Source organism: Psammomys obesus, unplaced genomic scaffold (assembly GCF_907164565.1).
Source record: "Psammomys obesus unplaced genomic scaffold, mPsaObe1.curated_primary_1811, whole genome shotgun sequence".
In the NCBI taxonomy this organism is placed as follows: Eukaryota; Metazoa; Chordata; class Mammalia; order Rodentia; family Muridae; genus Psammomys; species Psammomys obesus.
In genome coordinates this window covers 1,106,942-1,130,702 of record NW_026587759.1, presented here as the reverse complement: position 1 = coordinate 1,130,702, position 23,761 = coordinate 1,106,942, and the positions used below count along the sequence as shown (strand labels likewise).

At 42.8% G+C, this 23,761-nt stretch overlaps 1 protein-coding gene across 1 annotated transcript in view; it reads left to right on the top strand.

Annotated features, from left to right (window-relative positions):
• Positions 1–23,761, top strand: part of Rhobtb3 (Rho related BTB domain containing 3) — a 50,897-nt gene that overhangs the window by 20,738 nt on the left and 6,398 nt on the right. Inside the window, exons 7-11 of the mRNA XM_055604027.1 lie at positions 6,405–6,517; positions 9,717–9,837; positions 14,151–14,324; positions 18,063–18,229; positions 23,246–23,342. Coding sequence (XP_055460002.1) covers positions 6,405–6,517; positions 9,717–9,837; positions 14,151–14,324; positions 18,063–18,229; positions 23,246–23,342 — 672 coding nt within the window. The remainder of the gene's footprint in view (positions 1–6,404; positions 6,518–9,716; positions 9,838–14,150; positions 14,325–18,062; positions 18,230–23,245; positions 23,343–23,761) is intronic.

Here is a 23,761-nt window from a genome sequence, read left to right as displayed (position 1 = left end):
ATGGCCATGATCAAAGCAGCAATGCACAACACAGCTAAAATGGGAAATGGGATCCAAATGTCATCACTGGGTTAATGAGCAAACTGAACATGATGATTGTGTGCAGCAGGAAGTTACTCGCCTCCAGAAACCAAGATGTTCTTTTTTTCCATTTGAGTTATGGTTATATTATATAATAAGTTAAAATTTAGCTACGGTTTTTAAATGAAGTTGTAGTTGATTTTTATTGGAAATGTGAGACTAATGTTGTGGTGGCTTAGTGAGGAGAGGTTTGGAAGATTCACAAGTTCCCACAGGGCACACGGCCTTCAGCTTGGGAGATTTACACACATTTCGGGGTCCTTTGGATCAGGTGCAAGTAGCTAGCTAGCATCATCAAATAACTAGTTACTGAGTTCTTCTAATTCTACAGATTTTAATGTTTAAACTTAGAATATCACAGCTCAGAATTTCAAAATAATTTTAAAAAACAAAAATGTTTGCACATTAATAAAAATGTTTGCAATGACATGTCTAAGGAACTGTGAAGGATGTGTTTAACTTTTCAATGACTTTACAGTTGAAATTCTATGAATTATTCAGCAGGTTTCCCATAACATCCATTTAATTCTGGAGGGCACATGAGCATTCTAAGTCATTCATGCTTCCTTTAATATGCGAGCTATAAAGCAGGTCCATACAACCAGCCAGCAACTGACCCTGTCTGGCATTCTCTTAGGGAGGGATGCTTCTTTACATTGGAAAGTCAATACGCAGAGATGGGGGAAATGCAGGCCACTGGACTAAAGGGAAAAACAAAAGAATCCTGGATGAATGGATGAATCCTTATCCATTCCCCTGTCAGTTCCCTGTGACAGCTCTCTGAATTCTCTCAGCTCTAGTTAGAAAGAGGTTTTACTCACATATACAGATGCTATGGTAAACATGTAATCCTTATAACTGCTGTTTTCTGGGGAGCATGGGTGCTTTCCCAGGACTTGGAGCACAGAGGGGGAGATGAGGCCATCAGGGTCTGTGGGAAACAGTTTCTGGCATTCCTAGAAGGAAAAACTGAGTTAAACCTCAAGGCTGTCTGGTTCAGAGTTGTTTGGAGTTCAGTTCTTGCTATCCCTGCCATGTATCTGCCAAAAGATGGAGAGTGAATCTTAGCAGATAAGTAGAAGCTTAGGGAGCAAGGAGATGGGGCCCCTGAGCACAACAGAGGCTGTGGAGTGTGTGGGAAAGTGAGCTAGCCTCTTAGTCAGCTCAGAGCATCTCTACCTCTGCTCTGGTCTCCTATGTCCCAACCAGGCAGGAGATGGGGTAGGGTTTGACCTTGACCTGGGATATAAGGAGCCCAGTTCAGGTCGAGATGGAAGAATAGCTGACTCTGCAGGTTCTTACTAATAATTCTTTTATTTTGTGCAAATTATTTATCTAACTTGAACAGAAGTAAGCTTAAGTTCTGTTTTAAAAGATACTAAAGCCATCATTGCACAGTTTTAAAAACACGTATTTATTACAAGAAATAAAAACCCACACAGATCCCATTATCAAAACAAAATATCTGAGTATCACTGGTGTTTGTTTTCTCTAATAGATTCTCACTTGCTAGAAGATTGGTATGTTAAATATATATATACAAAATGGAACAGAAGTCTTAAGTCTACATTTTTCATAAAGTCTTCCATAAAGACTTAAATGTTTCCTTAGAACATTTTCACACCATGGAGCAGAACACAAATTTCAAGGCCCAGGTTTGTGCAGTGGTTTCTCCCCAGGTCACAGGGTGTGTCAGCGAGCCATGGAGGACAGGAGCCTATGGCTTGTCATGTCAGCGGGGCTGCTCAGGCCAAGACAGAGCTCCATGGTACAGCTTGCTCAGGAATATTTGTCCTGAGCAAACAGGAGCTAAAACTCTATAGTAAGCATATCTTCTGCCCTTAAAAGAAAAGTCAACTAGACCACAAGAAGTACTTTTTAAATAAACAATGCCTTTTAAATAGCATCTAGGATTTAGATTATATGGATGTTTTGCTTGGTATTTAGAAGATAACTGTTTCGAAGACTGGTTAGCATTTTCTGCTCAAATATAAGCCTTTAGTTTGTTTTCCTCGTAAGAGTTTTGAGTAACTAGATACAGTCCACATGTGTCTGGCTTATGTATGCTAGCCTTCCGTTGCATAAGAGGAACATCGTATGATGTGTTAATGTTTAATAGCTGATGCCTGAGGACGAGGGCTAAGGGCAGAGTGAGATCTGCAGTTCCTGTGTCCAGGGAGTTCTCCTGAGAGCATACACTTGTAACATTCTTCTAACACTTGGTAGTTGAGGGCTTGTAAATTCCTGAGTCACATGATCCGGGATGGTTAGAAATCGAAATGTTTGTGAGAGACTAAGAATGTAGCTTTGAGCTGGACCTGTCACAGATGACCCAGAATGGCACATCATTAACTGAAATGCAGAATACATGAGCATATGGAGCCAGCTTCAGGTTCAGTTTGCATGGTAGTCACTCCCATTCGTGGAATTATTCTGCAACGTGCTCTTTTCTGTACAGCAGAAAACAGCATGGATACCAGAATGCACCGAGCTCTTCAACAGGCTAGGGAAATGACTGAAGTGCTTGAGGAATTATCCTTAGAACACACCGGTGATCGGTACAAAATGAGTAGCTGCTGCAGATCCAACCACAGGACAACATGCCTGTTGCTGACAATACTGTATACTGGAAACTGTTTAGGGGGCGGATCGAGTGTTAAACATTTGCACTGCAGAAAAGAAGCTCTGACCAGCGGGCTGTTGGTTTATTAGCAGTTAAAGTGTTTATGATAAGGTGATTAGCATTTCCAGTTAGGAAAACAGCCCCACTGTTAGAGCTGTTAGGAATTTGCCCTACTTTCTTTCTTGGTTATTGGCTCTTGGTTGAGTCTGTTTTCAATAGCTAAGTGATCCCTCAAGTTTGCCCATTTATTTAGATTATTTGAGGTTTGCTGGCTTTCAGCTAACCCTTTGAATGGAGGTGTTATGTAGATGTTCTTTGCTAATATAGCTTTACTGGTATTATGTGGATGTAAGTTTTACCTAACAATGGTAAAGGTCAATACAGAGACTGTATCTTTGTTCTTCAGTTTGGATGAGTGTAGACAAATAAAAAATACGCCGACTGTAGGCTGTGTGATAAGGTCTGGGATTGTTAAAGTGAGAACCTGGTCTGTCCATCACCATCAGTACTCAGAATACATTAGTGGCTCTTGGAGGCTTTAAGACATATCAGTGTCTGGAACCCTAGCTCCAACAATTCTAATTTAATTAAGATGAGGTTTCCTCTGATGTAGTTTTCAAACTATATTTCTTCAGGTCAGTATAATGCACAGCTAGGATGGAGAGTCAACCTGGGCTCCTTTTGTTTCAAAGGCATTTGATACACCTGGCTTTTTTTTTTTTTTTTTAATGTATGAGGTTTATTGCACAGTGATTAGGGAGGTGGCAGAAAAGTTAGGTACAAATTCAATGGAAAATCTCTTGTCAGTGTAGTCATTCAGGGCACTAGCAGATGGACATGGGGCTAGCATATAGCGCTCTGAGGTGTTGGTGTCAAGACTTAGTATGCTGGAGTCTGCCATGTCTGAGCCAATGACTAAGCAGACTAAACTGCTGCTCCGCTGATGCTCAGAGCTGGGAGTGTCTCCGGCTTTGCTCTGTGTGGTAGTCTTGCTGCATAGTCTCTGGCACTCAGGTGTCCACAAGCGCCGCTGTCTATGAGCCTCAGAGGACACAGCCCAGCACTGGCAGTGGGCACCCAGTGTGGTCAGTGGCCAGGAGACTAAGAGGCTGCGAGAAGGAAGCCATGTTCCTTCCAGGATTTAGCAAGCATAGGAATGGAGCTTCCAAACACTTCTGGGAAAACTTACAAACACTTTTAGGGAAAGGCTTTTGGCGCCCTCTTCTGATATGATCAGTGACCAGGGCATAGGTATCGCACAACTGCTTTTGAATACAGGAGTCTTGACACTTTTTCACAGACATTTTGTCTATGTGTGTATGGGAGGTCTTCTGGAAAGATGATCCAAAGAATAGGTCAGACTGTGAAAGAATATGTGTAGCCAGTTGAAAATCACTGATATAAAAAAGGGAAAGAAGGGGAGACAGTTCTTAGAGACCACTCATCCTTCTGGAGTGTGAAAAGGAAGGTGAGCCAGCTGGGGAGTTAGGACAGAAGGTTGTCACAGAAGGAGACAGTCATGTACTGGAGTCAAGCCGGCACCTGTGTGCTTATTATTCCCAATTCCAAGGTCTGGGATGCCATGTTGTTAGCTCAGATTTGCCCATGTTGTGAGTTATTATACAATGGAAAAGCCAAATGCTGATGAAGCGGAAGCGAGAACATGAAAGTTGTGCAGGAATGCTGAGTGTTGTAGCAAAAAGCAAGTGCCTGGCCTGGAGAGATGGCTCAGGGGTAAAGAGCACTTGTAAAGGACCCAAGTTCCATTCCCAGTACCCTCATGGTGGCTAACAACTGACCTTAACTCCAGGTCCAGGGGATCTGACACCCTCTTTGGTCTCCTCAGGCACTGTATACATCTCACTTCCATACATATTCATACATATAAAAATAAACCAATCTTTAAAATAAATTAAAAAGCAAGTGCCAAGAGCCCCGAGCTTCTGGGTTCCAGAGCCCTGGAATCAGGCCCTTCTGGGTGGCTTTGGTTCCCACTGGTAGAAGCTGACTGCAGTGGCCTGAGCTCATTGGCTTAAAACATGAATACTGTGCTCAATCCTCAGTCTCAATAATGAGGGCACCTGCGGAGAGATGGATACAGTCAGGGATACACCAGGAAAAGTAGGTTAGGAACAGACACTAAAGGGTCTTGGTTACCCCCCAGAGAGGTGGAATGACTTCCTTAAAGTCACACTGCTAGTTAGTGGCAGAGATAACACTGGAATGAGAGCCTTGTTACTGTGCCTGCGCATGATACACTGTTTTGATTGTATTTTTAGGAGTTTGGACCTCCTGTAAGTCATGGGGTAGATGAGGGTAATTTCTTGTGTGGTGGTTTGAATAAGAATGGCCCCCATAGGCTCACATATTGGAATGCTTAATCACCAGGGGGTGGAACTTCTTGAAAGGATTAGAAGGATTAAGAGGTGTGGCCTTGTTGGAAGAAGTGTGTCACTGGGGGTGGGATTTGAGGTTTCACAAGTCTAAGCCCAGCCTCTCTTTGTTTGCCTGCCTGACTGCAGGTCAGGATGTAGCTCTCAGCTACTTCTCCATTTCTGCCATTTCTCTCCTTGACGATAATGGACTAAACCTCTGAAGCTCTAAGTAAGCCCCAATCAGCTGCTTCCTTTATAAGAGTTGCCTTGGCCATGGTGTCTCTTCCGTAACTAAGACACCTTGGAACATCATGGTCAGAAACCATGTTTTTGAAAAGTTAGCTTGAATAATAGGATGGATCCCAAGGATGAAAGGTCATCAGGGAGTGGGAAGGCTGGGGAGGAGAGTGCTATAGGCCAAGTAGAGAAGCATTTTGGGTAAAGTCCACTTCCTGATGACCATAAAATGGAATTAGAGGAAAGAAAAGGGTTCATAGAGTGGGAGACTAGAGTGAAGGAGCTCAGGAAGAGTAGCTGAAGATGGCAGAATGGAGACAAAGTTCAGGGCAAGACCAGGCAGCTGGGGTTGCTGCCGTGGCTGGGTTGCAGAGTGTTTCAGAAGACCATCTCACTGCCTCTCTCAGGTCAGCCTTGTAGAGCGTCGGGGCAGGCGTCCCATCGGAGCCTGACAGTGCAAAGCCCTTCTGCTGTATGGCTCTCCAGGCCACTGTGGCTCTCGGGACCAGTGGTATGCCTTTGCTCTCCACTAGCGATGATGTCATTCAGCCTTGGGAAAAGCCGTACTGACCTTCGACCTTCATCCTGGGAGCAAATAAGCAGATCACTTTTCCCAGAAACTCATCCTTCGCCAGGGCTGCTAAGTCCCTAGCTGAAGATCTGCTTCAGAAGTGGCACCTGTCAGGGAGGAAGACAGTTTAGGGCAGTGGTTCTCAGCCTTCCTCACCCTGCAGCCCTTTAACACACTTCCTTGTGTTGTGCTGACCCCAACAGTAAAGCAACTTTTGCTGCTACTTCATAACTGTAATTTTACTACTGTTATGAATCGTAATGTAAATATCTGTGTTTTCCGACGGTCTTAGGTGACTCCTGTGAGAGGGGTTGGTCTCCCCACAAAGGGTCGCAACCCACAAGTTGAGAACCACTGGTTTAGGGGAAGGCAAACTGACTTGTTAAACACATACTTAAATAGAAGTGACTGCTACAGAAAAATTAAAATTCTGAAGAAGGGAGTGTTGATAATCTAAAAGAGACTCAACATTTCATAGTTGTTGCACAGAAAAATCTGACTGTCTAATTCCTTTTAGGTGCTTTTCAGTGGGATGAGTTGGAAGAAGATGTCAGGAGGAAGTTGAAAGATTCAGGGGATGTTTCTGATGTGATTGAGAAAGTTAAATGCATTTTGAAAACACCAGGAAAGGTAAATTAATTTAACTCTGAGTTGTAACTGCTGTACTTTGATGAGTATAACAGTGAGTCACTAGCAAAGTTAAATAATTCATAAATATAAATGTTTTCCCTGTGTATATTTAAATATTTTAAACAGAAGCATATGTATTTCTTACTCAGGTTTTAATTTATGGGAGGATTACTATATGTGTGAGTCATGTCTTTGAAATGCTCATTTGTGAATTGTGCCTTCAGAACACCGCACAGGAACCCTGGGAACAGAGACCAGCCTGCCTCTGCATTCCTGAGTGCGGGGATTAAAAGTGGGCCCCACCACTGCCAGCCCGTCAGAAATGACAGGCCACCTGGCTCCTGCACCTGCATGTGAGCCTCCCGGAGGGATGTATTCTCACACCACATAGTTAAAATCAAATAGCTTTGGATTAAATCCAAGTAGTTTAAATCCAAATAGGGTTGTTCCCATGTGAAATTTTTAAAGAGTTCCAAGCAATATATAGACAGTTGAGGAGTCTCTTGAGTACATATTCAAAATTACAAACTAGGCTCAAGGTTATAAAAATACTGATGTTGTACGGCCATAAAACTCCAGTGATTTAGATTGTGCAGAGTCTGTAAAGATTTTTAGTGTATATTTGTTAAACTTTAAGACAACTGTATTGCACAATTTAGCCAGTTTATTCTTATTTCAGATTCTATGATAAGCAAATTTTGCTACAGTAGTTAAAAAGGTAAGTTGTTTGCAACGCTTAGCAAAATATAGGTTTTCCTTAAATATAAGAAAAATATTCCTTTAGTGTTTTTTTTTACAGATGACTTAATTCTACAGCCTACATTACTAACATTTTAAAGTTGATAGTTTAAAGGTGCAAACCGTATTAGTTTTTCATTCCCTGAATTTTTAAAAGTTGTTCTTACATTCACTGTGTGTGTGTGTGTGTGTGTGTGTGTGTGTGTGTGTGTGTGTGGACATGTACAGTCATGTGTGCCAAAGGCTACATGTGGAGTTGAGAGGACGACTTGTAAGAGTTGGTTCTTTCTTCTACCGAGGATTAAACTCAGACAGCAAGTGTCTCTACTCACTGAGCCGTCTCCCTGCCCCCGCCCCTTCATTTGAAGCAAGTGCTTATTATTTTATAGTCCAGACTGACTCCACACTCTCTTTGTAGCCCAGGTGAGCTTCAAATTTGTGACTTTCCTTCCCGGTGCTAGGGTTGCCTATGCGCAGCCACACCTGGCTTGTGCTAGCTTTTCATGAAAAGTCCTAATGTTCTTTAGTTGAGAAAAAGAGAAACACAGTAACTCCACGCGGCAGGTGTCTCCGGGCTGGCCAGACTTACAGGAATCAGAAGGTCCCTTTGAACCTAACTCAACTACGTAACCTTAAAAATGCACAAATACCTGCGTTCTGTTTAGGAAAACAGCCTGAGGAGTTTCCAGGAGAAAAGGAGAAAATCTCTCTCTCTCACTCACACACAGTTCATGCATGGATGCATGGTGTACATTTACGGAAGACTCACTGTGTGCAGGTTCATACCCTTTATGTGGAGCATGCAGAGTCTTGCTGGTGCTCTGAACCTGCGTCTTCTCCTTGAATCTGACTTGGCACCTGCTCCTTTGAAATACTGAGAGTAACATCACCTCCGACTGTCGGAGGGAAGACTGGGCTGTGTGATTCTGTCCTGACCTAAATGCCCTGTGCACAGGTGGAGGGTTCTTCCACTCCTACATACTTTCTCTTTACCAAGTGTGTCATAGGAATATGTCACTACACTGACTTGGCACTTGGGAGCGTGGATTTAAGTTCTGAGCCTGTCATGAATTATTGCTGCAGCTTTGAACAGTTCAGGCTTTTCTTTTAAACTGGGGATAAAACAAGATACCGCAAACCCCTGCTGGCTGGCTGTCACTCTTCTTTCCATGTGTCAGTCCCTTCATCCTAAATGTCAGTTCCTCCAGCGGGTGCAGTGTTGAGGCCAGCAAGTGGGCGACCAGGATCTGTGTTGCTCTTCCCACTCACGCTTGTGGGGTTCTGTGGGAGTGGGTTTTCCTCTTCCTTGTCAAGAGGATAGTATCGCTTTCCTCCTTCACAAAAGATTGCAAACTTCCCTTCAAAACAGATTGACACAGGCAGACAATTTGTGTCAATGGCTCTAATTGCCAGAGTTGGATATGGGACTTCTCAAGGATAGAGGCTCCTGATTATCTCAGCTGGCCAAGCATGAGAGTTCGATGAGGATGAGATTTGGAAATCCAGCCAGAGATCTGATGGACTCATCAAGAATGAGTAAAACAACAACAACCACAACAACAAAACCAAAACAAAAATTAATAAGAGCCATGACGAAACCATTCCAAAGGAGGGATTGTGGCCACACAATTTAAGATTGCAGCCCTAATTTGAGCAGCTCTACTTGAAAATATTAAGACTTGTTTTATTTCATTGGAAAGAAAAATTAGAGAAAAATACAAAAGAAAAGGCTGGGGGCAAGGAAAGGGAACTGGCTTGGGTCTGCTGGATGAACAGCAGATGAACACAGTGCTAAAGCTGACATCCGCAGAGGCTCCATGGGAGAAGGCTGGGTGGGGCAGGTGTGATGGGACTGGTCCTGTTGATATGGGAGGACCATTGGGAGCTATAGACCCAACACCCCAGGGCTTTTTGTAGGGTCCAGTAGCCTCTGCTGCATACACACATACACGAATTAGAAAATTGTATTCAAATGGAAATTCACCACTCTGAGGTGGTTTTTTTGTTGTTTTGTTTGATTTTTGGTTTTTCAAGACAGGGTTTCTCTGTGTAGCCCTGGCTGTCCTGGACTCCCTGTGTAGACAGGCTGGCCTTAAACTCACAGAGATCCGCCCAACTGCTGAGAGTAAAGGCCTGTGTCAACCACACCCAAATGCTCATTCTTTAGGAGAAAGACCTGTTAGCTGTCAAAGAACCTGTGTGATAAGGAAATGTATTTAGTCCCTGTTGCTTCAGTCACTCTCGGGGATTCGGGATACTGAGGCTCCACAGCTACCAGGTAGCCAATGGCTTGGTGCTGCTCACTGACATCCAGCAGATGAAGTGTTTCAGGGGTCGGCCCCTTCACACGTGATGAGAGGTGCCGTCATGAGGCAGTCATGTCTCCTGTCTGCAGTTTTCCATGTAATCAAAGCACACTGAACAGCTTCTTTCCTGTTTGTGCTGTGCTTTCTCCTGCTAGATTAATTGCCTGAGGAATTGCAAGACCTACCAAGCCCGAAAGCCTCTGTGGTTTTATAATACATCTCTCAAGTTTTTCCTTAATAAGCCGATGCTTGCTGATGTTGTCTTTGAAATACAAGGTATGGCTCAGCTGTTACAGAGCTGATTTTACATTTTTATTTCTTCCAGGTGTCCCTCACTTTTTGTTTGTTTGTCTGTTTTTCCAGACAGAGTTTCTCTGTGTATGTAGCCTTGGCTATCCAGGCTGGCCTCAAACTCCCACAGATCCACCTGCCTCTGCTGGATCTACCCCACATGCTGGAACTACGGGTGTGCACCACCATGCCTGACTTTATTTCAGCTTTAAGTTCCTGGGGTGGAGGGATTAGTGTTCTCCATTGTGGTATTACGTAAAGTAACATGAGCTGAATTTTAAGAAAATCATTTTATAAACTAAGGAAAGGAGTTAGTTTATGTTTCCTTAGTGTTTCCCTCCATATAGATTTTAACTACTCATCGGGAATCAGCAAGGGTGGGATGATCTTTAATGTGTCAGTTTGCATTTTATTTGTGTGTTTTTAAGATCCTGTGTTTTAGTCATCTGAAGTGAGCTCTCTTAAAAGCTCATTATCTCTTGCTTGGTTTATTAAAAAAAAAAGTATGACCTATCAGGCGCCCACAGTTACTGCTGAGCATGTCCCTTGTAGCACTGTGAAAATTATTATCACCAGAGCAACTGAGAAGTGCCTGCTGTCTCTGTGGGAAAGGAGTGCTGCCTAATTTTAATAAAGAGGAGCTATCTGGGAAGCCCATTACTGATTACTTGCATGGATAATTCTGCCACATTAGTAGATTAAATGCATGATCTTAAAGATGAATTGCCAGACACCTGCAATTATGACAGGATAAAAGGAATTGTTTGCAGATAAATTAAGCAGAACTGTACATGGGCCAGTGTAAAGAGAAAGCTATAGCTCTAGTTTGGGGGTAGAAATGTGTGGCAGCTAGCATAGATTTACTTGTCAATACCTTTTCCCAGAATGCTTCTTCTTACTTTTAACTTTGGTCATATGTCAAGAAAACTAGTGAATTGAAAATTTTTCCAAGGCTCTGTTGGCAGCACCATATGCAGTGTGAGCCTGGGACTCTGAAAGTGGGACAGTAAGAGTAACCTTGAGATATATTTAAAACACGGCAGGGGAGGGAGCCAGAAAGCAGCCATAGACCATCTCTAGCTCTCTCGTCAGGTCAGAAGAGATGCAGCTGACCGAGCAGCTGCTGGTAGTGGCACACTTGCATTTATGAATTGCCAAAATGAAAGGTCCAAAGTGTCCTTCTGAAGACAGCTTCATAATACTCCCTGTAGGCAGAGAAAGTCTTGCTAGAAGCACAGCCAGTGGTGATCACAGAATTAGCTCTGGGGGAATACTGTTGGGGAAGGCGTTTGTGGGAAGCACCTGAGTGAAACACCAGAACAGATAGCCAATAGCTTCCCATTCCAACAGAAAACACCCCATCCATTGATAAGAAGAAACAACCTATAAATTAAAAAAGTATTTCTAGCTGTACCAAATTAATTCTCTCAAGTCTGTTTTTGAAAGACAGAGCAACGGTTTCTTTGTTCTGAAGGAAAGTGCCTGATGGTGCTTGCCTAATAGAGCTATGGCCAGGCCACATACAATACAAGTAAGCCCAGCATTCATTCCTCCCTCCGTCCCTCTGTCCCTCCGTCCCTCTGTCCCTCTGTCCCTCCGTCCCTCTTTTCTTCCTTCCTTCCTTCCTTCCTTCCTTCCTTCCTTTTTCTTTTTTCTTTTCTTTCTTTTCTTTTTCTAAACTGGGTCTCACTATGTAGCCCTGGCTGTCCTGGAACTATGTAGACCACCAGCCTGGCCTCAGTCTCACAGAGGTCTACCTGGCCCCGCCTCCCAAGTGATTAAAGACATGCACCACCATATCTGGCTGTGGAATTCAGCTCTTAAGGTATGATCAAGTTCTAAGCATTTTGGCTGCCTGCCTTTTTTCCTTAAATAACCTAGGTCTCCTTGGTTGAAGTTCTAGGTGTTCCTAAGCCCCTAATTTTCTTCACTGAACTCTAGGCCCAGAGAAGCCAGAACAGGGAACCAGACCCCATGGGACTGGAATTACAGCTGGTTGTGACATGTGCATGCTGGAAATCAAAGCTCTGGCATAGCAGTCCATGCTCTTTGCCCCTTAGCCATCTCTCTAGCCTCTCATCTGGACCTCGAGCTGGTGAACTGTAACCTAGCTCTCCCACATTTGAATCGCAGCGTTAGCATCTGCTTACAGTTAGCATAGGAGGCGTTGGCACCAAGCATATGTCAGCATACCCTGCTGAGGTTTTTGAAGGAAATTTCTTTCTTTTCTTCTGCTGGGTCACGTCCTGACCCTTTCTGCCCACTCACCTTCGTGTGCAAGCACTCTGGGGCCCTGTCTGAGCACGTGCAGCTTCTGCCCTTAACTTCAGGCACTGGTCCTGTGTATAGCCACTCAGCCTTTTAAAGGTTACATTATTTATTTTTTTGTTTGGGGTGTGAGGTGTGTATGCCCTGGCAGGAGGTGAAGGTCAGAAGACAACTTGTGGGAATTGGCTTTTTCCTTGCACTGTATGGTTTCAGGGCCCAAACTCAGGCTGTATGGGTTGATGACAAACCTTCTACCCACTGGGGCATCTCATAAGCCTCGACTTGGTGTTTGTTTGTCTTGGTTTGGTTTGTCATTGTTTTGTTTGGCCTAAAATTTGTTAAAATTTGTTTGTTACGGTGTAACCAACCATGTTATGAGTTTATAATATAATTACATTTCTCCCTTTCCTGCCTCCAACCCCTTCTCCCCTCATATACTTCTCTCTGTTCTCCAAATTTATGGCCTCTTTTCCCATTAATTGTTATTAAGTGTGTATATGTTCATACATAGATACCCCTAACTGTACCTGCTCAGTCCATATTGTGAACTGTTCAGGGCTGAAACTGGCACTGAACACCCAATTGGTGTGCTCTTCCTAAATCTGTATTAAAGATACTGAATTAACATCTGGATATCAGTCAGCTCCCTTCTTTAGAATAATCTTAGTATTGTAAATATTTTAGGTAAGATACACAGTGAGAAAGGTTGCAAGTGTGGCTAAGATTTCACTATAACTTATAAAATGTTTTGTAATTTAGATTTAAGGATATTCATTATCCAATTATTAATCTAAGGGTGTCTTAGTTTCAGTATAAATCAATTTACATATAAGCATGTTTTCCCTTCCTGCGTTTGGTATGAAACATTTATTTTAGTGATTAATCACAAGTCAGATACACAGTCACACTAAACACAGCCAGTTCCATTTCCATCAAATGAAAACACCAAAACAAACCCAAAACTGTGAGATAGGGCTGAGGAGAGTCCAGAAGTGCTTCTTGTGACAACTCAAGCCTGAGCACAATGCTTACAGCCCACATAAAGCAAGGGGACTGGAGGCACAAGCCTCTGTCCCACAAGCGCTGAGGAGGTGGCCGCAGCAGGGACTCTTGGATAATCTGTCAGTCAGCCTGTCCTATCCAGCAGTTCCCTGGCCCATGAAAGAACTTGTCTCAAAACACGAGGTGCGAGGCAATGGAAACAACCTAAACGTCCTACCACTGACAAATGGATAATGAAAATGTGGCAAATGCGGAATACTATTCAGCTGCAGAGAAAAAAAGAAGCCATGGTCTCCTTACGTGGTAGCACCATGAACCTCAGAGTTCCATGTCCCCTGTTCCCCTATCCAGTGCTGTCTTTGTGCATTGGAACAATAGCTGGAGAACTCAGCACTTTCCCTGGAGAGTCAGTGTCTCGTGTGAGCTCAGGGGCATCACAGTTCACAGCCTGTCTCAGAGAAGGCATTGCTCGACAGTGGCCTCTTGAGTAGTGTACTGGGAAGGTGGCGTTATGGTCATCACCTTGGAAATGCTCACTGGGCCCTGTGCCTTGGCTTTGGTGATCTTCTTGCCATTCCTCCTGTGAGGTTGGGACTGTGTGGTTTGCTTTTGCAGTTTCCGGTTTCTGGTGTGGGGAAGTCTGAGCGAGACACCTTTTTGAGTTTAGTTAGGAAAGGCAGTGGGACTGTTTTTCTGGGAGGAGCATGGGTGGAGGCGGCAGAATCTCCAGGCACTCAGGAGGGACAGATGCTTTGTGATAAAAACACAAGCAAAGTTTGTCATTTCAGTTCTTTGGTCTTGAGGAAATCTAAACTAACAGCTGTTTTTCTGATTTGCAAAATTTTAGGTCCAAAGGCAAGTTTAAACCCTGTTTCTCAGCTGTTGTAAGGAGCCTCTACAGCAATGCACATCATCTGCTCCTCTGCCCAGCTGCCCGCTTGTCATGGACAGTGGCACTGCAGTAAGAGCTGGCTGGTAACTCTGCCGCATTCTCTTTCTTGATTTGGTTTACCTTTCTCGCCATTCAGGAGCGACCGTGCCAGCCCACAGGGCCATCTTGGTGGCACGATGTGAGGTGATGGCAGCCATGTTTAATGGTAATTATATGGAAGCCAAGAGTGTCCTGATCCCAGTGTATGGTGTTTCCAAAGAGACTTTCTTGTCGTTTTTAGAATACTTATACACAGACTCTTGTTGCCCAGGTACGTGGTATGAATGCTGTAATACAATATCTCACAGTTCTTTCTGGTCGCTCCTCTTGATAGATTGCTTGCTATGGAACCTATCTTGTTTAAGGTCTATCAGAGTTGATGCTGGGGCATTACCTAAGCAGTTTGAGATTATATAGGAAGAGCAAAGAATTTTAAGTTAGTTCAAATGGAAGAGCAGTGGTAGGAGCCTTCACATATCCTAGCTGCACTAACAGCAGGGTCATTGATTAGACACTTGAGAACAGAGGTATTTGCAATAGCTAGTGGCTGCTCTAATTTTAGAGTTTGGGGCTCACTACCTCTTCAACAAGAACAGGGCTAGAAAATAGCTTTCATGGTCCTCACATCGAGATGAGATATTTTTTTAGAACTTTTGATATTCTGAGACCCCAATCTTTTCAGCTCTGAGGATGTGGGATTTTTAAAAGATGCTTCAAAGTCAGATTCCTCTAAAATTGGCATCTCTGAAAACTTCCCCTGAGATGTTTAGGGTTCCAGTAGACTATAGGATTTATGTATGAGTTCACTAACCAAAGTTGTCTTTGACCAGCTCACGTTAATAATGTGCAGCAGCTAAATGTTAGAACAGATCTTGCAAGGTTTCGTAGATAGCACAATCCTTTCAAGTAGGCACTGGAGCCCCTTGAAGGGTTTTATCCCATTCTGCCACCAGATGGCGTCCTCCTCAAACACAGCTGAATGAGCTCTACATATGTTGGTGACCTAGAGAACGAGCCCGTGATCATGAAACTCAGCAAAGAACCCTAGAGAAAGACCATGCCTTCTTTTAGACTCGTTGCTCTAATTTCTAGAATAGGAATATTTCCCACATTTGTTGTTTGAGTAAATTTTGAGTTAAGTCCTGAGTCCTCTATGAAAGGGTATGGAGGTTCCAAACGAGAAAATACCTTCTATGGTCAAATTGTCTCAGTTAGCTGTTTTAGGTTGTTAATTTCAGCAATAATAAGGATTGGCATGTTATTTTTGCTTGATGAAAAATGAAAGCATTGGCTCTTAGTGGAAATAAATGTTATTATTTTCTTAATACTGTGAAATTTGAACATTTAATAAAAATTTTGATCAGAAAAATTGTCAGGAAAGTAATAGTAACTATAGGGCATAACACTATAAGAATTAGTTAAAGGGGAATTTGGGGAAAGTTAATCAAAATGAAAAATAAGACTTAAGCTAAATATTACTGTTTATGTGTGTGCAAATGTGAGCATTTTTTAATCAAGAAAATTGGAGACTATTAGTCTATTTGTGTTAAGTATTGCCAAATTAACAATGTTCTTGACCTCATAGCTACAATGGAATGTAATAAATTTAAGGAAATGTAAGAAATAAAAGTACACATCAATAATGCTAAAATTAAAAAAAATATATACCAGGCATGGTGGTACACATCTTCTTTAGTTCCAGTACTCAGGAAGCAGAAGCAGGCAAATTTCTGAGGTTGAAGCCAGCTTGGTCTACATAGTGAGTTCCAGGACAGTTAGGGCTACATAGAGAGACCCTGTCTAGACAAGCCAAAACAAACAAGAGTACTATTGAATTAGGACAAATCAAGGTGTTATCTCCAAGTTGTTTTAGTGATCACATTATATAGTATCACACTCAATTTTTTTAATCCAGTTTCATTTTTCAGTGTTTTAGTAAAGGACTTATTCATAATAAAATTATAAACTTACTGTTCTTGTTTCATTTCTGCTATGACAAAATACTGTGGCAGAAAGTAACTTATGGGAGAAAGCATTTACTTTAGTTAACAATTCTAGGTTGAACTCTGTTATTTTAGGAAAGTCAAGGCGGCAGGAAATTGAGGCAGCTAGTCATATCACACCGATGGTCAAGAGCAGAGAAAGATAATTGTATTTATCCTCTCAGCTCACTTTTCCTGCTGCAGTACAGTCAGGACCCAAGCCTAGGGAATGGTGCTGCCTGCAGTGGACAGGCCTTCCCACCTCAGTGATGGTGCTCAGGAGGCAGGCATGCCCATAGCCAGCCTGCTTTAGTCAGTCCCTCATTGACACTTTCTTCCACAGGAATCTAGATTGTGTCGACTTGACTGTTAAAACTAGACAAAGCACTCTCCAACTGAGCCATATGCACAACTCTAAACCTAGCAAAAACTAATTTCCAGAGATGGACAAGAGAGAAAGAGGGTAGTTACTGTTTCACGAGTACAGAGCTCAGTCTAGGAAGGTGAATGAATGATGTTCTGGAGAATAAATAGTGATGATAGATACACTGTAGTGAAATGGTGCTTCATACCACTGAACTGAGTACTTCTAATGTTTAAAATGGGGCCAGTGAGACGGCTCAGTGTGTAAAGATCTTACCCTGACAACTTGAGTTTAATCCCTAGGCCCATGTGGTGGAGGGAGAAAACTGACTCCTGAAAGTTGTTCTGAGCTCCACGTAGGTGGGCACTGTGGCATGGCATTCACACCCCTCCAATACATGTGAAATAAATAAATGTAATTAATTTTTAAATGTTTTGCAGTGGGGTTTAAGAGGTAGCTCATCAGGTGCAGGGCAGGATGCACAGGTACAAGAACTCTGTGCAGCCCGTATCTCCAGAACAAAAGCTGGGAGGGAAGGTGGCCCTCCTGTAATCCCAGCACCGAGGAGAGAGGGACTGTCCAGAGCAGTCGGCAGAGCCAGATGAAACTTAAACTCCAGAATCAACAGTGAAAGACCATGTCGCAATATATAACGTGGTGAACAATGGAGGAAGACACCCAGCCTAAACCTTGGGCCTTCACACACGTATACAAACGCAGATACCATATGCATGCATTCACTTTGAACTAAGTTTTATGTTTAATTGCCATAGAGAAAACACAATAACAAGCTTGAGGACTGTAGCTCAAATGGTAGTGTGCGTGCCCGGCATGCAAGAAGTCCCGGATTTGACCCATAGCACAGTACATTGGGCATGGTTGTACACACCTGTGATTTCAGCCCTCCAGGGTAGAGGCAGGAAGCTCAGAAGTTCAAGGTCATTTGACTGCATGAGGAGTTGGAAGCCAGCCTGTGATATGTAAAACCCTGAGTAGGGATAGTGGAAGAAGAAAAGATGGGATTTAATTTAGCTAATAGAAAAATTTACCCTTTAATACTCACACGTGGGACACAGAAGCAGGCGGATTGGAGTTTAAGGCATGCCTGGTCCACACAGTGAGTTCCAGGCCAGCCAGAGTTCTATAGGAAGGTCCTGTCTCTAACAAACAAACAAGCAAGAAAAAGAAAAGAAAGAAAGAAATGAGGAAAGAAAATTTTAATTAGCTAGCTCTATGTTGGTAAAAGGCAGTTACTGGATTTCCTTCCCTAGAGACCTGAGCGTGGGAATTCTCTTCGGACAAAGAAAGCTTAAATGGACTATGTACAAACTGTAGACAGGGATGTGCTACTGGGACTTTTCTTAGGAGTTCTAGTCCATGCTGAAGGATAACTGTTTTAGGAGAGAGAGAGAGAGAGAGAGAGAGAGAGAGAGAGAGAGAGCGTTGATTTGGTTTTTGCTGCTGCTGTAGCGCTGGAACTCACTATGTAGACCAGATTTAACTTCAGCCTCATGGAGAACCACCTGCCTCCGCCTCTCAGGTACTGGGATTAAGGTACACACGACACCCAGGCCACACTGTGCGTGTGTTTGTGTTGTTGTTGTTGTTGTTCCTTGAAGCAATAGTGTCACCATCCACCCTCTTTCATTTTCCTTCTCACCAGCTGGCATTTTCCAGGCCATGTGTCTCCTGATCTGTGCTGAGATGTACCAAGTCTCCAGACTACAGCACATCTGTGAACTCTTCATCATCACACAGCTGCAGAGCATGCCCAGCCGTGAGCTGGCCTCCATGAACCTGGACATTGTGGATCTGCTCAAAAAGGCAAAGGTGCTTGGCCTGGGGAAGGGGTGGGGCTCTTTCAATTTAAAATACGCATGTATTACTTTAAGTTATCTGTGTTTTAACAGCTACATCGCGGCTAGTATTTTAAAGTTTGACTAAGAAGGATATAGTTTCTCTGCACCATTTTTTTTATGGTGAAATAATTTTGAGACATTAGGTTAGAAATTGTATGATTTTTTTTTTCAGTAGTGGTCCTAATCAAAGTTATTTGAGCGTGGCTGTGCTATAACCATTGGCATTACAGGAAATAGAATTTTCTTCCCAAAAGGATAATTTCTTAGCGTTACTGAAAGGAAGATGTCAGGATGTAGCAATGGACGCAGTTACTGGAACTATTTACCTCCTCCTTCGTTCTTTCACTTTATGAGCATGTTCTGAGCCTCAGTGGCATGGTGGCATCATTCGTTGACTTTGCCACCATGTCTTGCTGTGTCAGGAATCTATTACAATTAAATGTGTATGATTTGGGGTCACTGAACTGGCCTCTGGCTCCTTCCATGCTTAAGTCACTGTTAAGTACACTACTACTAATTCTAGAAAATGCCTGCAGTTTGCACAAGACACTTGTGAGAAGCTGTGGTTATAAAGACTCAAGAATATGGACGCTGAAGAGGTGGCTCAGCCTTAAGAGCACTTGCTCTTCTAGCAGCGGACCTGAGCTCAGGCCCCAGCACCACCATGGTGGCTCACGATTATCCATAGGCGTGAATTAGGTGCACATGTAAACATGCAGGCAAAACATGTGTGTGTGTGTGTGTGTATACACACATATATGTATATGTTTATATATACACACTCATATATGTATGTTTATGTGTGTGTGTGCATACACACACACACACACACACGCACACACACACACACACACCCCTTTAAAGCCCCTAGAGTATGGATCTGAGGAGGACAGGATCAGGTCTGTAAATAAACTGGGATCATGTGTTGAAATCTGTTCCCCAGACCCCTTGTAGTCAAAAGCACATTACACACTCATTCTTAGCCTCTCTCACACACGGGAGAAGACCGATTCTCATAGATCCTCCAGCTGTGTTATTGTCCATTTACCCCACTGCTGCTGAATGTGCCCTAAGCTGAGCTGTCTAGGCCATCTGTAATCTATCCCTCTAAAAGGGGATACCTTAAAATCCTGTCCGGCTTCCAGCCCATGCCTGTCCCTGTCAGCTTCGACCCCCAGAGCTCACAGAAGCGTGCTGGCTTACTCTTCAGGCTGCAGAGTGGAGCCATGTGGTGGAAAGGAGGACAGCATTCTTGACAGCTGAAGCTTGCCTCCAGGCTGAGCAAATTCATTATTCATTGTAGATATCTCTGGGTATAGAAGGAAATTTATTTAAAGCATCTGGGCATTTTTAACTTTTGATTTTGGCCTTCATTTGGGTCATAATCAAGTCTTAAGATCTGATGTATTTAATGTTATGGATTAAAAACAAGTTTTAAAAGTCGGATAACCCTTATCTTTCTCTTCTCACACTGACCTTGAACAAGCTTTCCTCTTGTTATCGTGCTTCCAGCCTGAATCCCTTTACTTTTGTTTTACTGTACTTACTTGAAAAATGGGTTGCTTTTATCCCAAGCCAGCCCTAAACTTGCAGTGCAGCAGAAGGAGGTCTTGAACTTTTGATTCTCCTTGCCTCTACTTCTGGAGTACTGGAAGTCAGAGCATGAGCCACTGCTGGTTATACGCTACAAAAGCCGCAGCCAGGGGCGTCATGCTGCTAGGCAAGCCCTCCACAACAGAGCCACATTCCCAGCTCCCCTCTGTTCACACTCTGCTGGCAAGTGCTTCCTGCTCTAGAGGCCTGGTGTGAGTCGCAGTGTGTGCTTCCCGTGTGGTAGTGTGTGCTTCCCATGTAGTCGTTTGACTTGCTGCCTTAGGCGCCTCCTGACAGTTGCACTTGTGATTGCTTCTTTATCAGCAAATTCTTCCTGATTGGTTTTCCCTCTACGAACTTCCAACTATCCTTAGTTTTCGCTCTGAATTTAAAAAGCCTAATGTATCTCTGTGTCTTATAGTTTCTTTTCAAACTTAAAAAAATGTGTGTTTTTATTTATCTTAAATGTGTTGGTAATTTATCTGCGTGTGTATCTCTGTACCCACAGAGGTACCCACAGAGTACCCACAGAGTATCTGGGTGCCCACGGAGGCCAAAGGGGGCTTCACATGCCCTGGAACTCTAGTTATGGATGCTAATATGTGCCTGTATGAATGCTGGGAAGCAAACCCGGGTCCCCTGCAAGAGCAGCTGCTGCTCTTAACCACTAAGTCACATCTCCAACACCAGTTTATTGCTTCTTAAGACCTTTCTAAAAATAACTTTTACTCTTTCTAAGTGTGTATATGCATGCTCCTGTGATCCTCATGTCATTAAGAATGTGCCCTTGAGGGGGATTATAGGAACCCCATTTCCTCCCTCTTCCTTTCATTTTCTTCCCAGCCACGAGGCAGATTTGCTGTGCCTGGCATGCTTGTATGTTCTGCTTCTGCAGGCCTGAAGGAAAGACTCTATCTAACCAGTTATAGATGGAAACTTCTACAACTGTGAGCCAAATAGACGTTTTCTGTTTATAATTTTATTGTCATCAGTGTTTTAATAGAGCAACAGAAGACAAGAACATAGCAGCTTCCTCTTGGAAGGTTTGAAATTCCCTGTTCGGTCTATGTCCTCACCAGCTCTCTGTCTTTCCACAGAGTTAAGCTCCTCCGTAGCTTTCTGAATCAAAATTTCCCATCACTCTGTAGCCATCTGTGCCACATCTGTACTGTGTATCAGAAAAGTCATCACTTGTGTCCTGCTTTGGAGGGGAGCAGTTTCAGTGTGCCTGTCTGCTCTCTCCCTCCCTACCCTCGCTCGTTCACTGCCGTGGGACCTATATGTCCATCAAGATGTTCCAGCACACTTTCTGTCACTCACTATAACAGAGACGTGTGTTTCCCCATTCGTATTGGTCTCTTCAGGCTGAGCTGAGGGCTCTCTGTCTCGGCTCTCACAGAAGCCCTGTCTGTCCCAACTTTGGGGCCGCCTATGAAGTTGCACTTACTCCCATATTCAACTAAATATGTCTTCTTATTTATCATGTATATGGCATTGTTTAGCTACATTAGAGTATAAACTTTGTTTTTTACTTTTCTTGTGAGCTCCTAGGTACTTTTCCCATGCTTATTAGCTCTAGTTCTATAACATTTGGTTTGTATTTTTTTAAAACCTTTATCTTTTTTAAAGCCTTTGTCTTATTTTCTTAATTTTTTTCAGTTTAAACCCTTTTTCATAGGATAACACATGCTTTTCCTAAACACCAACTTCATTTTTTGTTGTTGTTGATTTGTTTTGTTTTGAGACAGAGTCTCATTATATAGCCTTGGTTGGCCTGGAGATTGCTGTGTACATCAGGCGGCCATTGAACTCTGAGAAATCCTCCTGTCTCAGCTTCCTGAGTGCTGTTGTTAAGTGTGTAAGTCACCATGCCAGGCTTAACGCCTAATTTTACCACGAGGTGCCTTCCATTTCTTGCCAGAATACCTTAATATATTTCCTATAATATATATAACAGCGCGGCTGTGCATTGGAGGCTGTTTTACAACCAGCTTTCTCTCCTTTGCTCAAGCCAGGGCCCTTTGTGTGCCGGTCCTCCACTCTGCTCAGTTTTCTAGTAGCTTCTGTTAACACAGCAATGGGTTCTTCTTGTACCTCCTGAGGTTACTAGCCTTCATCTGCTAGAAGATAGAGGGAAGATTATTAAAATAGGAGATAAAATGTTCCTTCCAGTTCGCAACTTGTGTCCTGAAAAGAATAGGTAGCTGTGAGTTCATATGTTAAAATTTTATTTTAACTTAAAACACAACTTTTTATGAGATTTAGTCCTTGGGTTGATTCCATCATTTATGAAATTATAACTCTTTAATTTAGCATTGCTTATTGCTTATGTAACCTTTAAGTGTTCTTAAAGGAGCTACCTTTAGCCAAAAGAGAAACATTATGAAAGCCCATCTATGGAAGAATAGATAGACCTAGTGCGGCACATGTATACAATGGAATGCTGTTCTGCTTGTAAAAGGAATGGAGCTTTTATATAAGCGACAACATGGAGGACCTTTGGAAGAAGCTATGTAAGTGAAATATGATAGAGAAGGACAAGTATTGTATGATTTCCCTTATATCAAGTACCTACTTTAGTCAGATTTATGATGACAGAAAGGAAAATAGTGCAACCAAGGACCCTGGGAATTAAAGGAAAATTATTTATTTTAAACAAATACAGTGTTCATTTTGGATGACAGAATTGTCTGGAAATGGATGCTGTTTGCACAGCATGTGAATGAACCTAGTGCCACTAAACTGTCCACTTAACAGTAAGTCTAAGTAAAAACTGCAATGACAGTGACAGGGAACTCTGCCAAAGTCACCTGTCATCAAGTTACTAGTTCAGATTGGTGGTTGGCTGGACCAGTGTGTGTCTGGTTTGCCCGGGAAGATTCTGTTATCAGCCAAATTTCTCTGAGTCTCCTCCTTCAATTAGCAGCTCTCTGTGTAGCAATGACCCTGAGAGCCAGCTCCGACTTGCTCATGGAAGTATTTATATGCGGAAACCCCACTCCTGGGCTCGGAGTGCTTACTGCTTGAAATGTTTTTGATTTGTTCCTCAGATAAACTTGCTGGGAACTTGTTCACTATAATCTGCTACACAGACATGAATATGGCTGGTGACGCCTATGACCTTGTATTCAAAGTTTACTTTAAAGCATTAAGACCCTCAGTGTTCAGTGGGCTGCTCTGGCATAGGAGCTTGTTCCTGGTGACCTGGTTGACTTGCTGAATGATCTAACCTTATTAGTAATTAGTAATACTCTACTGTCCTGTGGCCACAGCCAAACACTGATGCACTTACAGGCACACAACTCAGGGTGTGGCCTCTGATTCTCCCAGACCATTGTCTCCGTCTGATCAGAACTGATGTATGATATTGTTTCCTTTGTTATGTTTATTACAGTTTCACCACTCTGACTGCCTTTCCACTTGGCTGCTTCATTTCATTGCCACTAACTACCTCATATTCAGCCAAAAGCCCGAATTTCAAGATCTTTCAGGTAGGTTGCTGCTTCTGCTTCAAAAAAGGAAATGTTATGGCCTTGTTTGAGGCTTGAGATATAATTAATAAAAAACAGTCACATAAGAACATAAATATATTAACGCATTTCCTTTCAGTTCTGCTGTGTAATTGAGGACTCTCACAGTCACCTGCATTGCATAAGCAGCTTGACCTGTGTTACACAAGATGCTTTCTAATGATTATTTTATAGTACTCATGCATTTTTAATTTTTTTCTGGCAGGAGAGTTCAGGTGTTGACAATTGTCCTCACCTGCTACTTGGCTTTGATAAATGAGACCTCGGTTTTAGCTACTCAACTCTGGAGTAAACCTTAAACAATATATGTTTAAGCTTTTTTCTTTTCATAGAAATGTATATGTGTGTATATATATATATATATATATATATATATATAT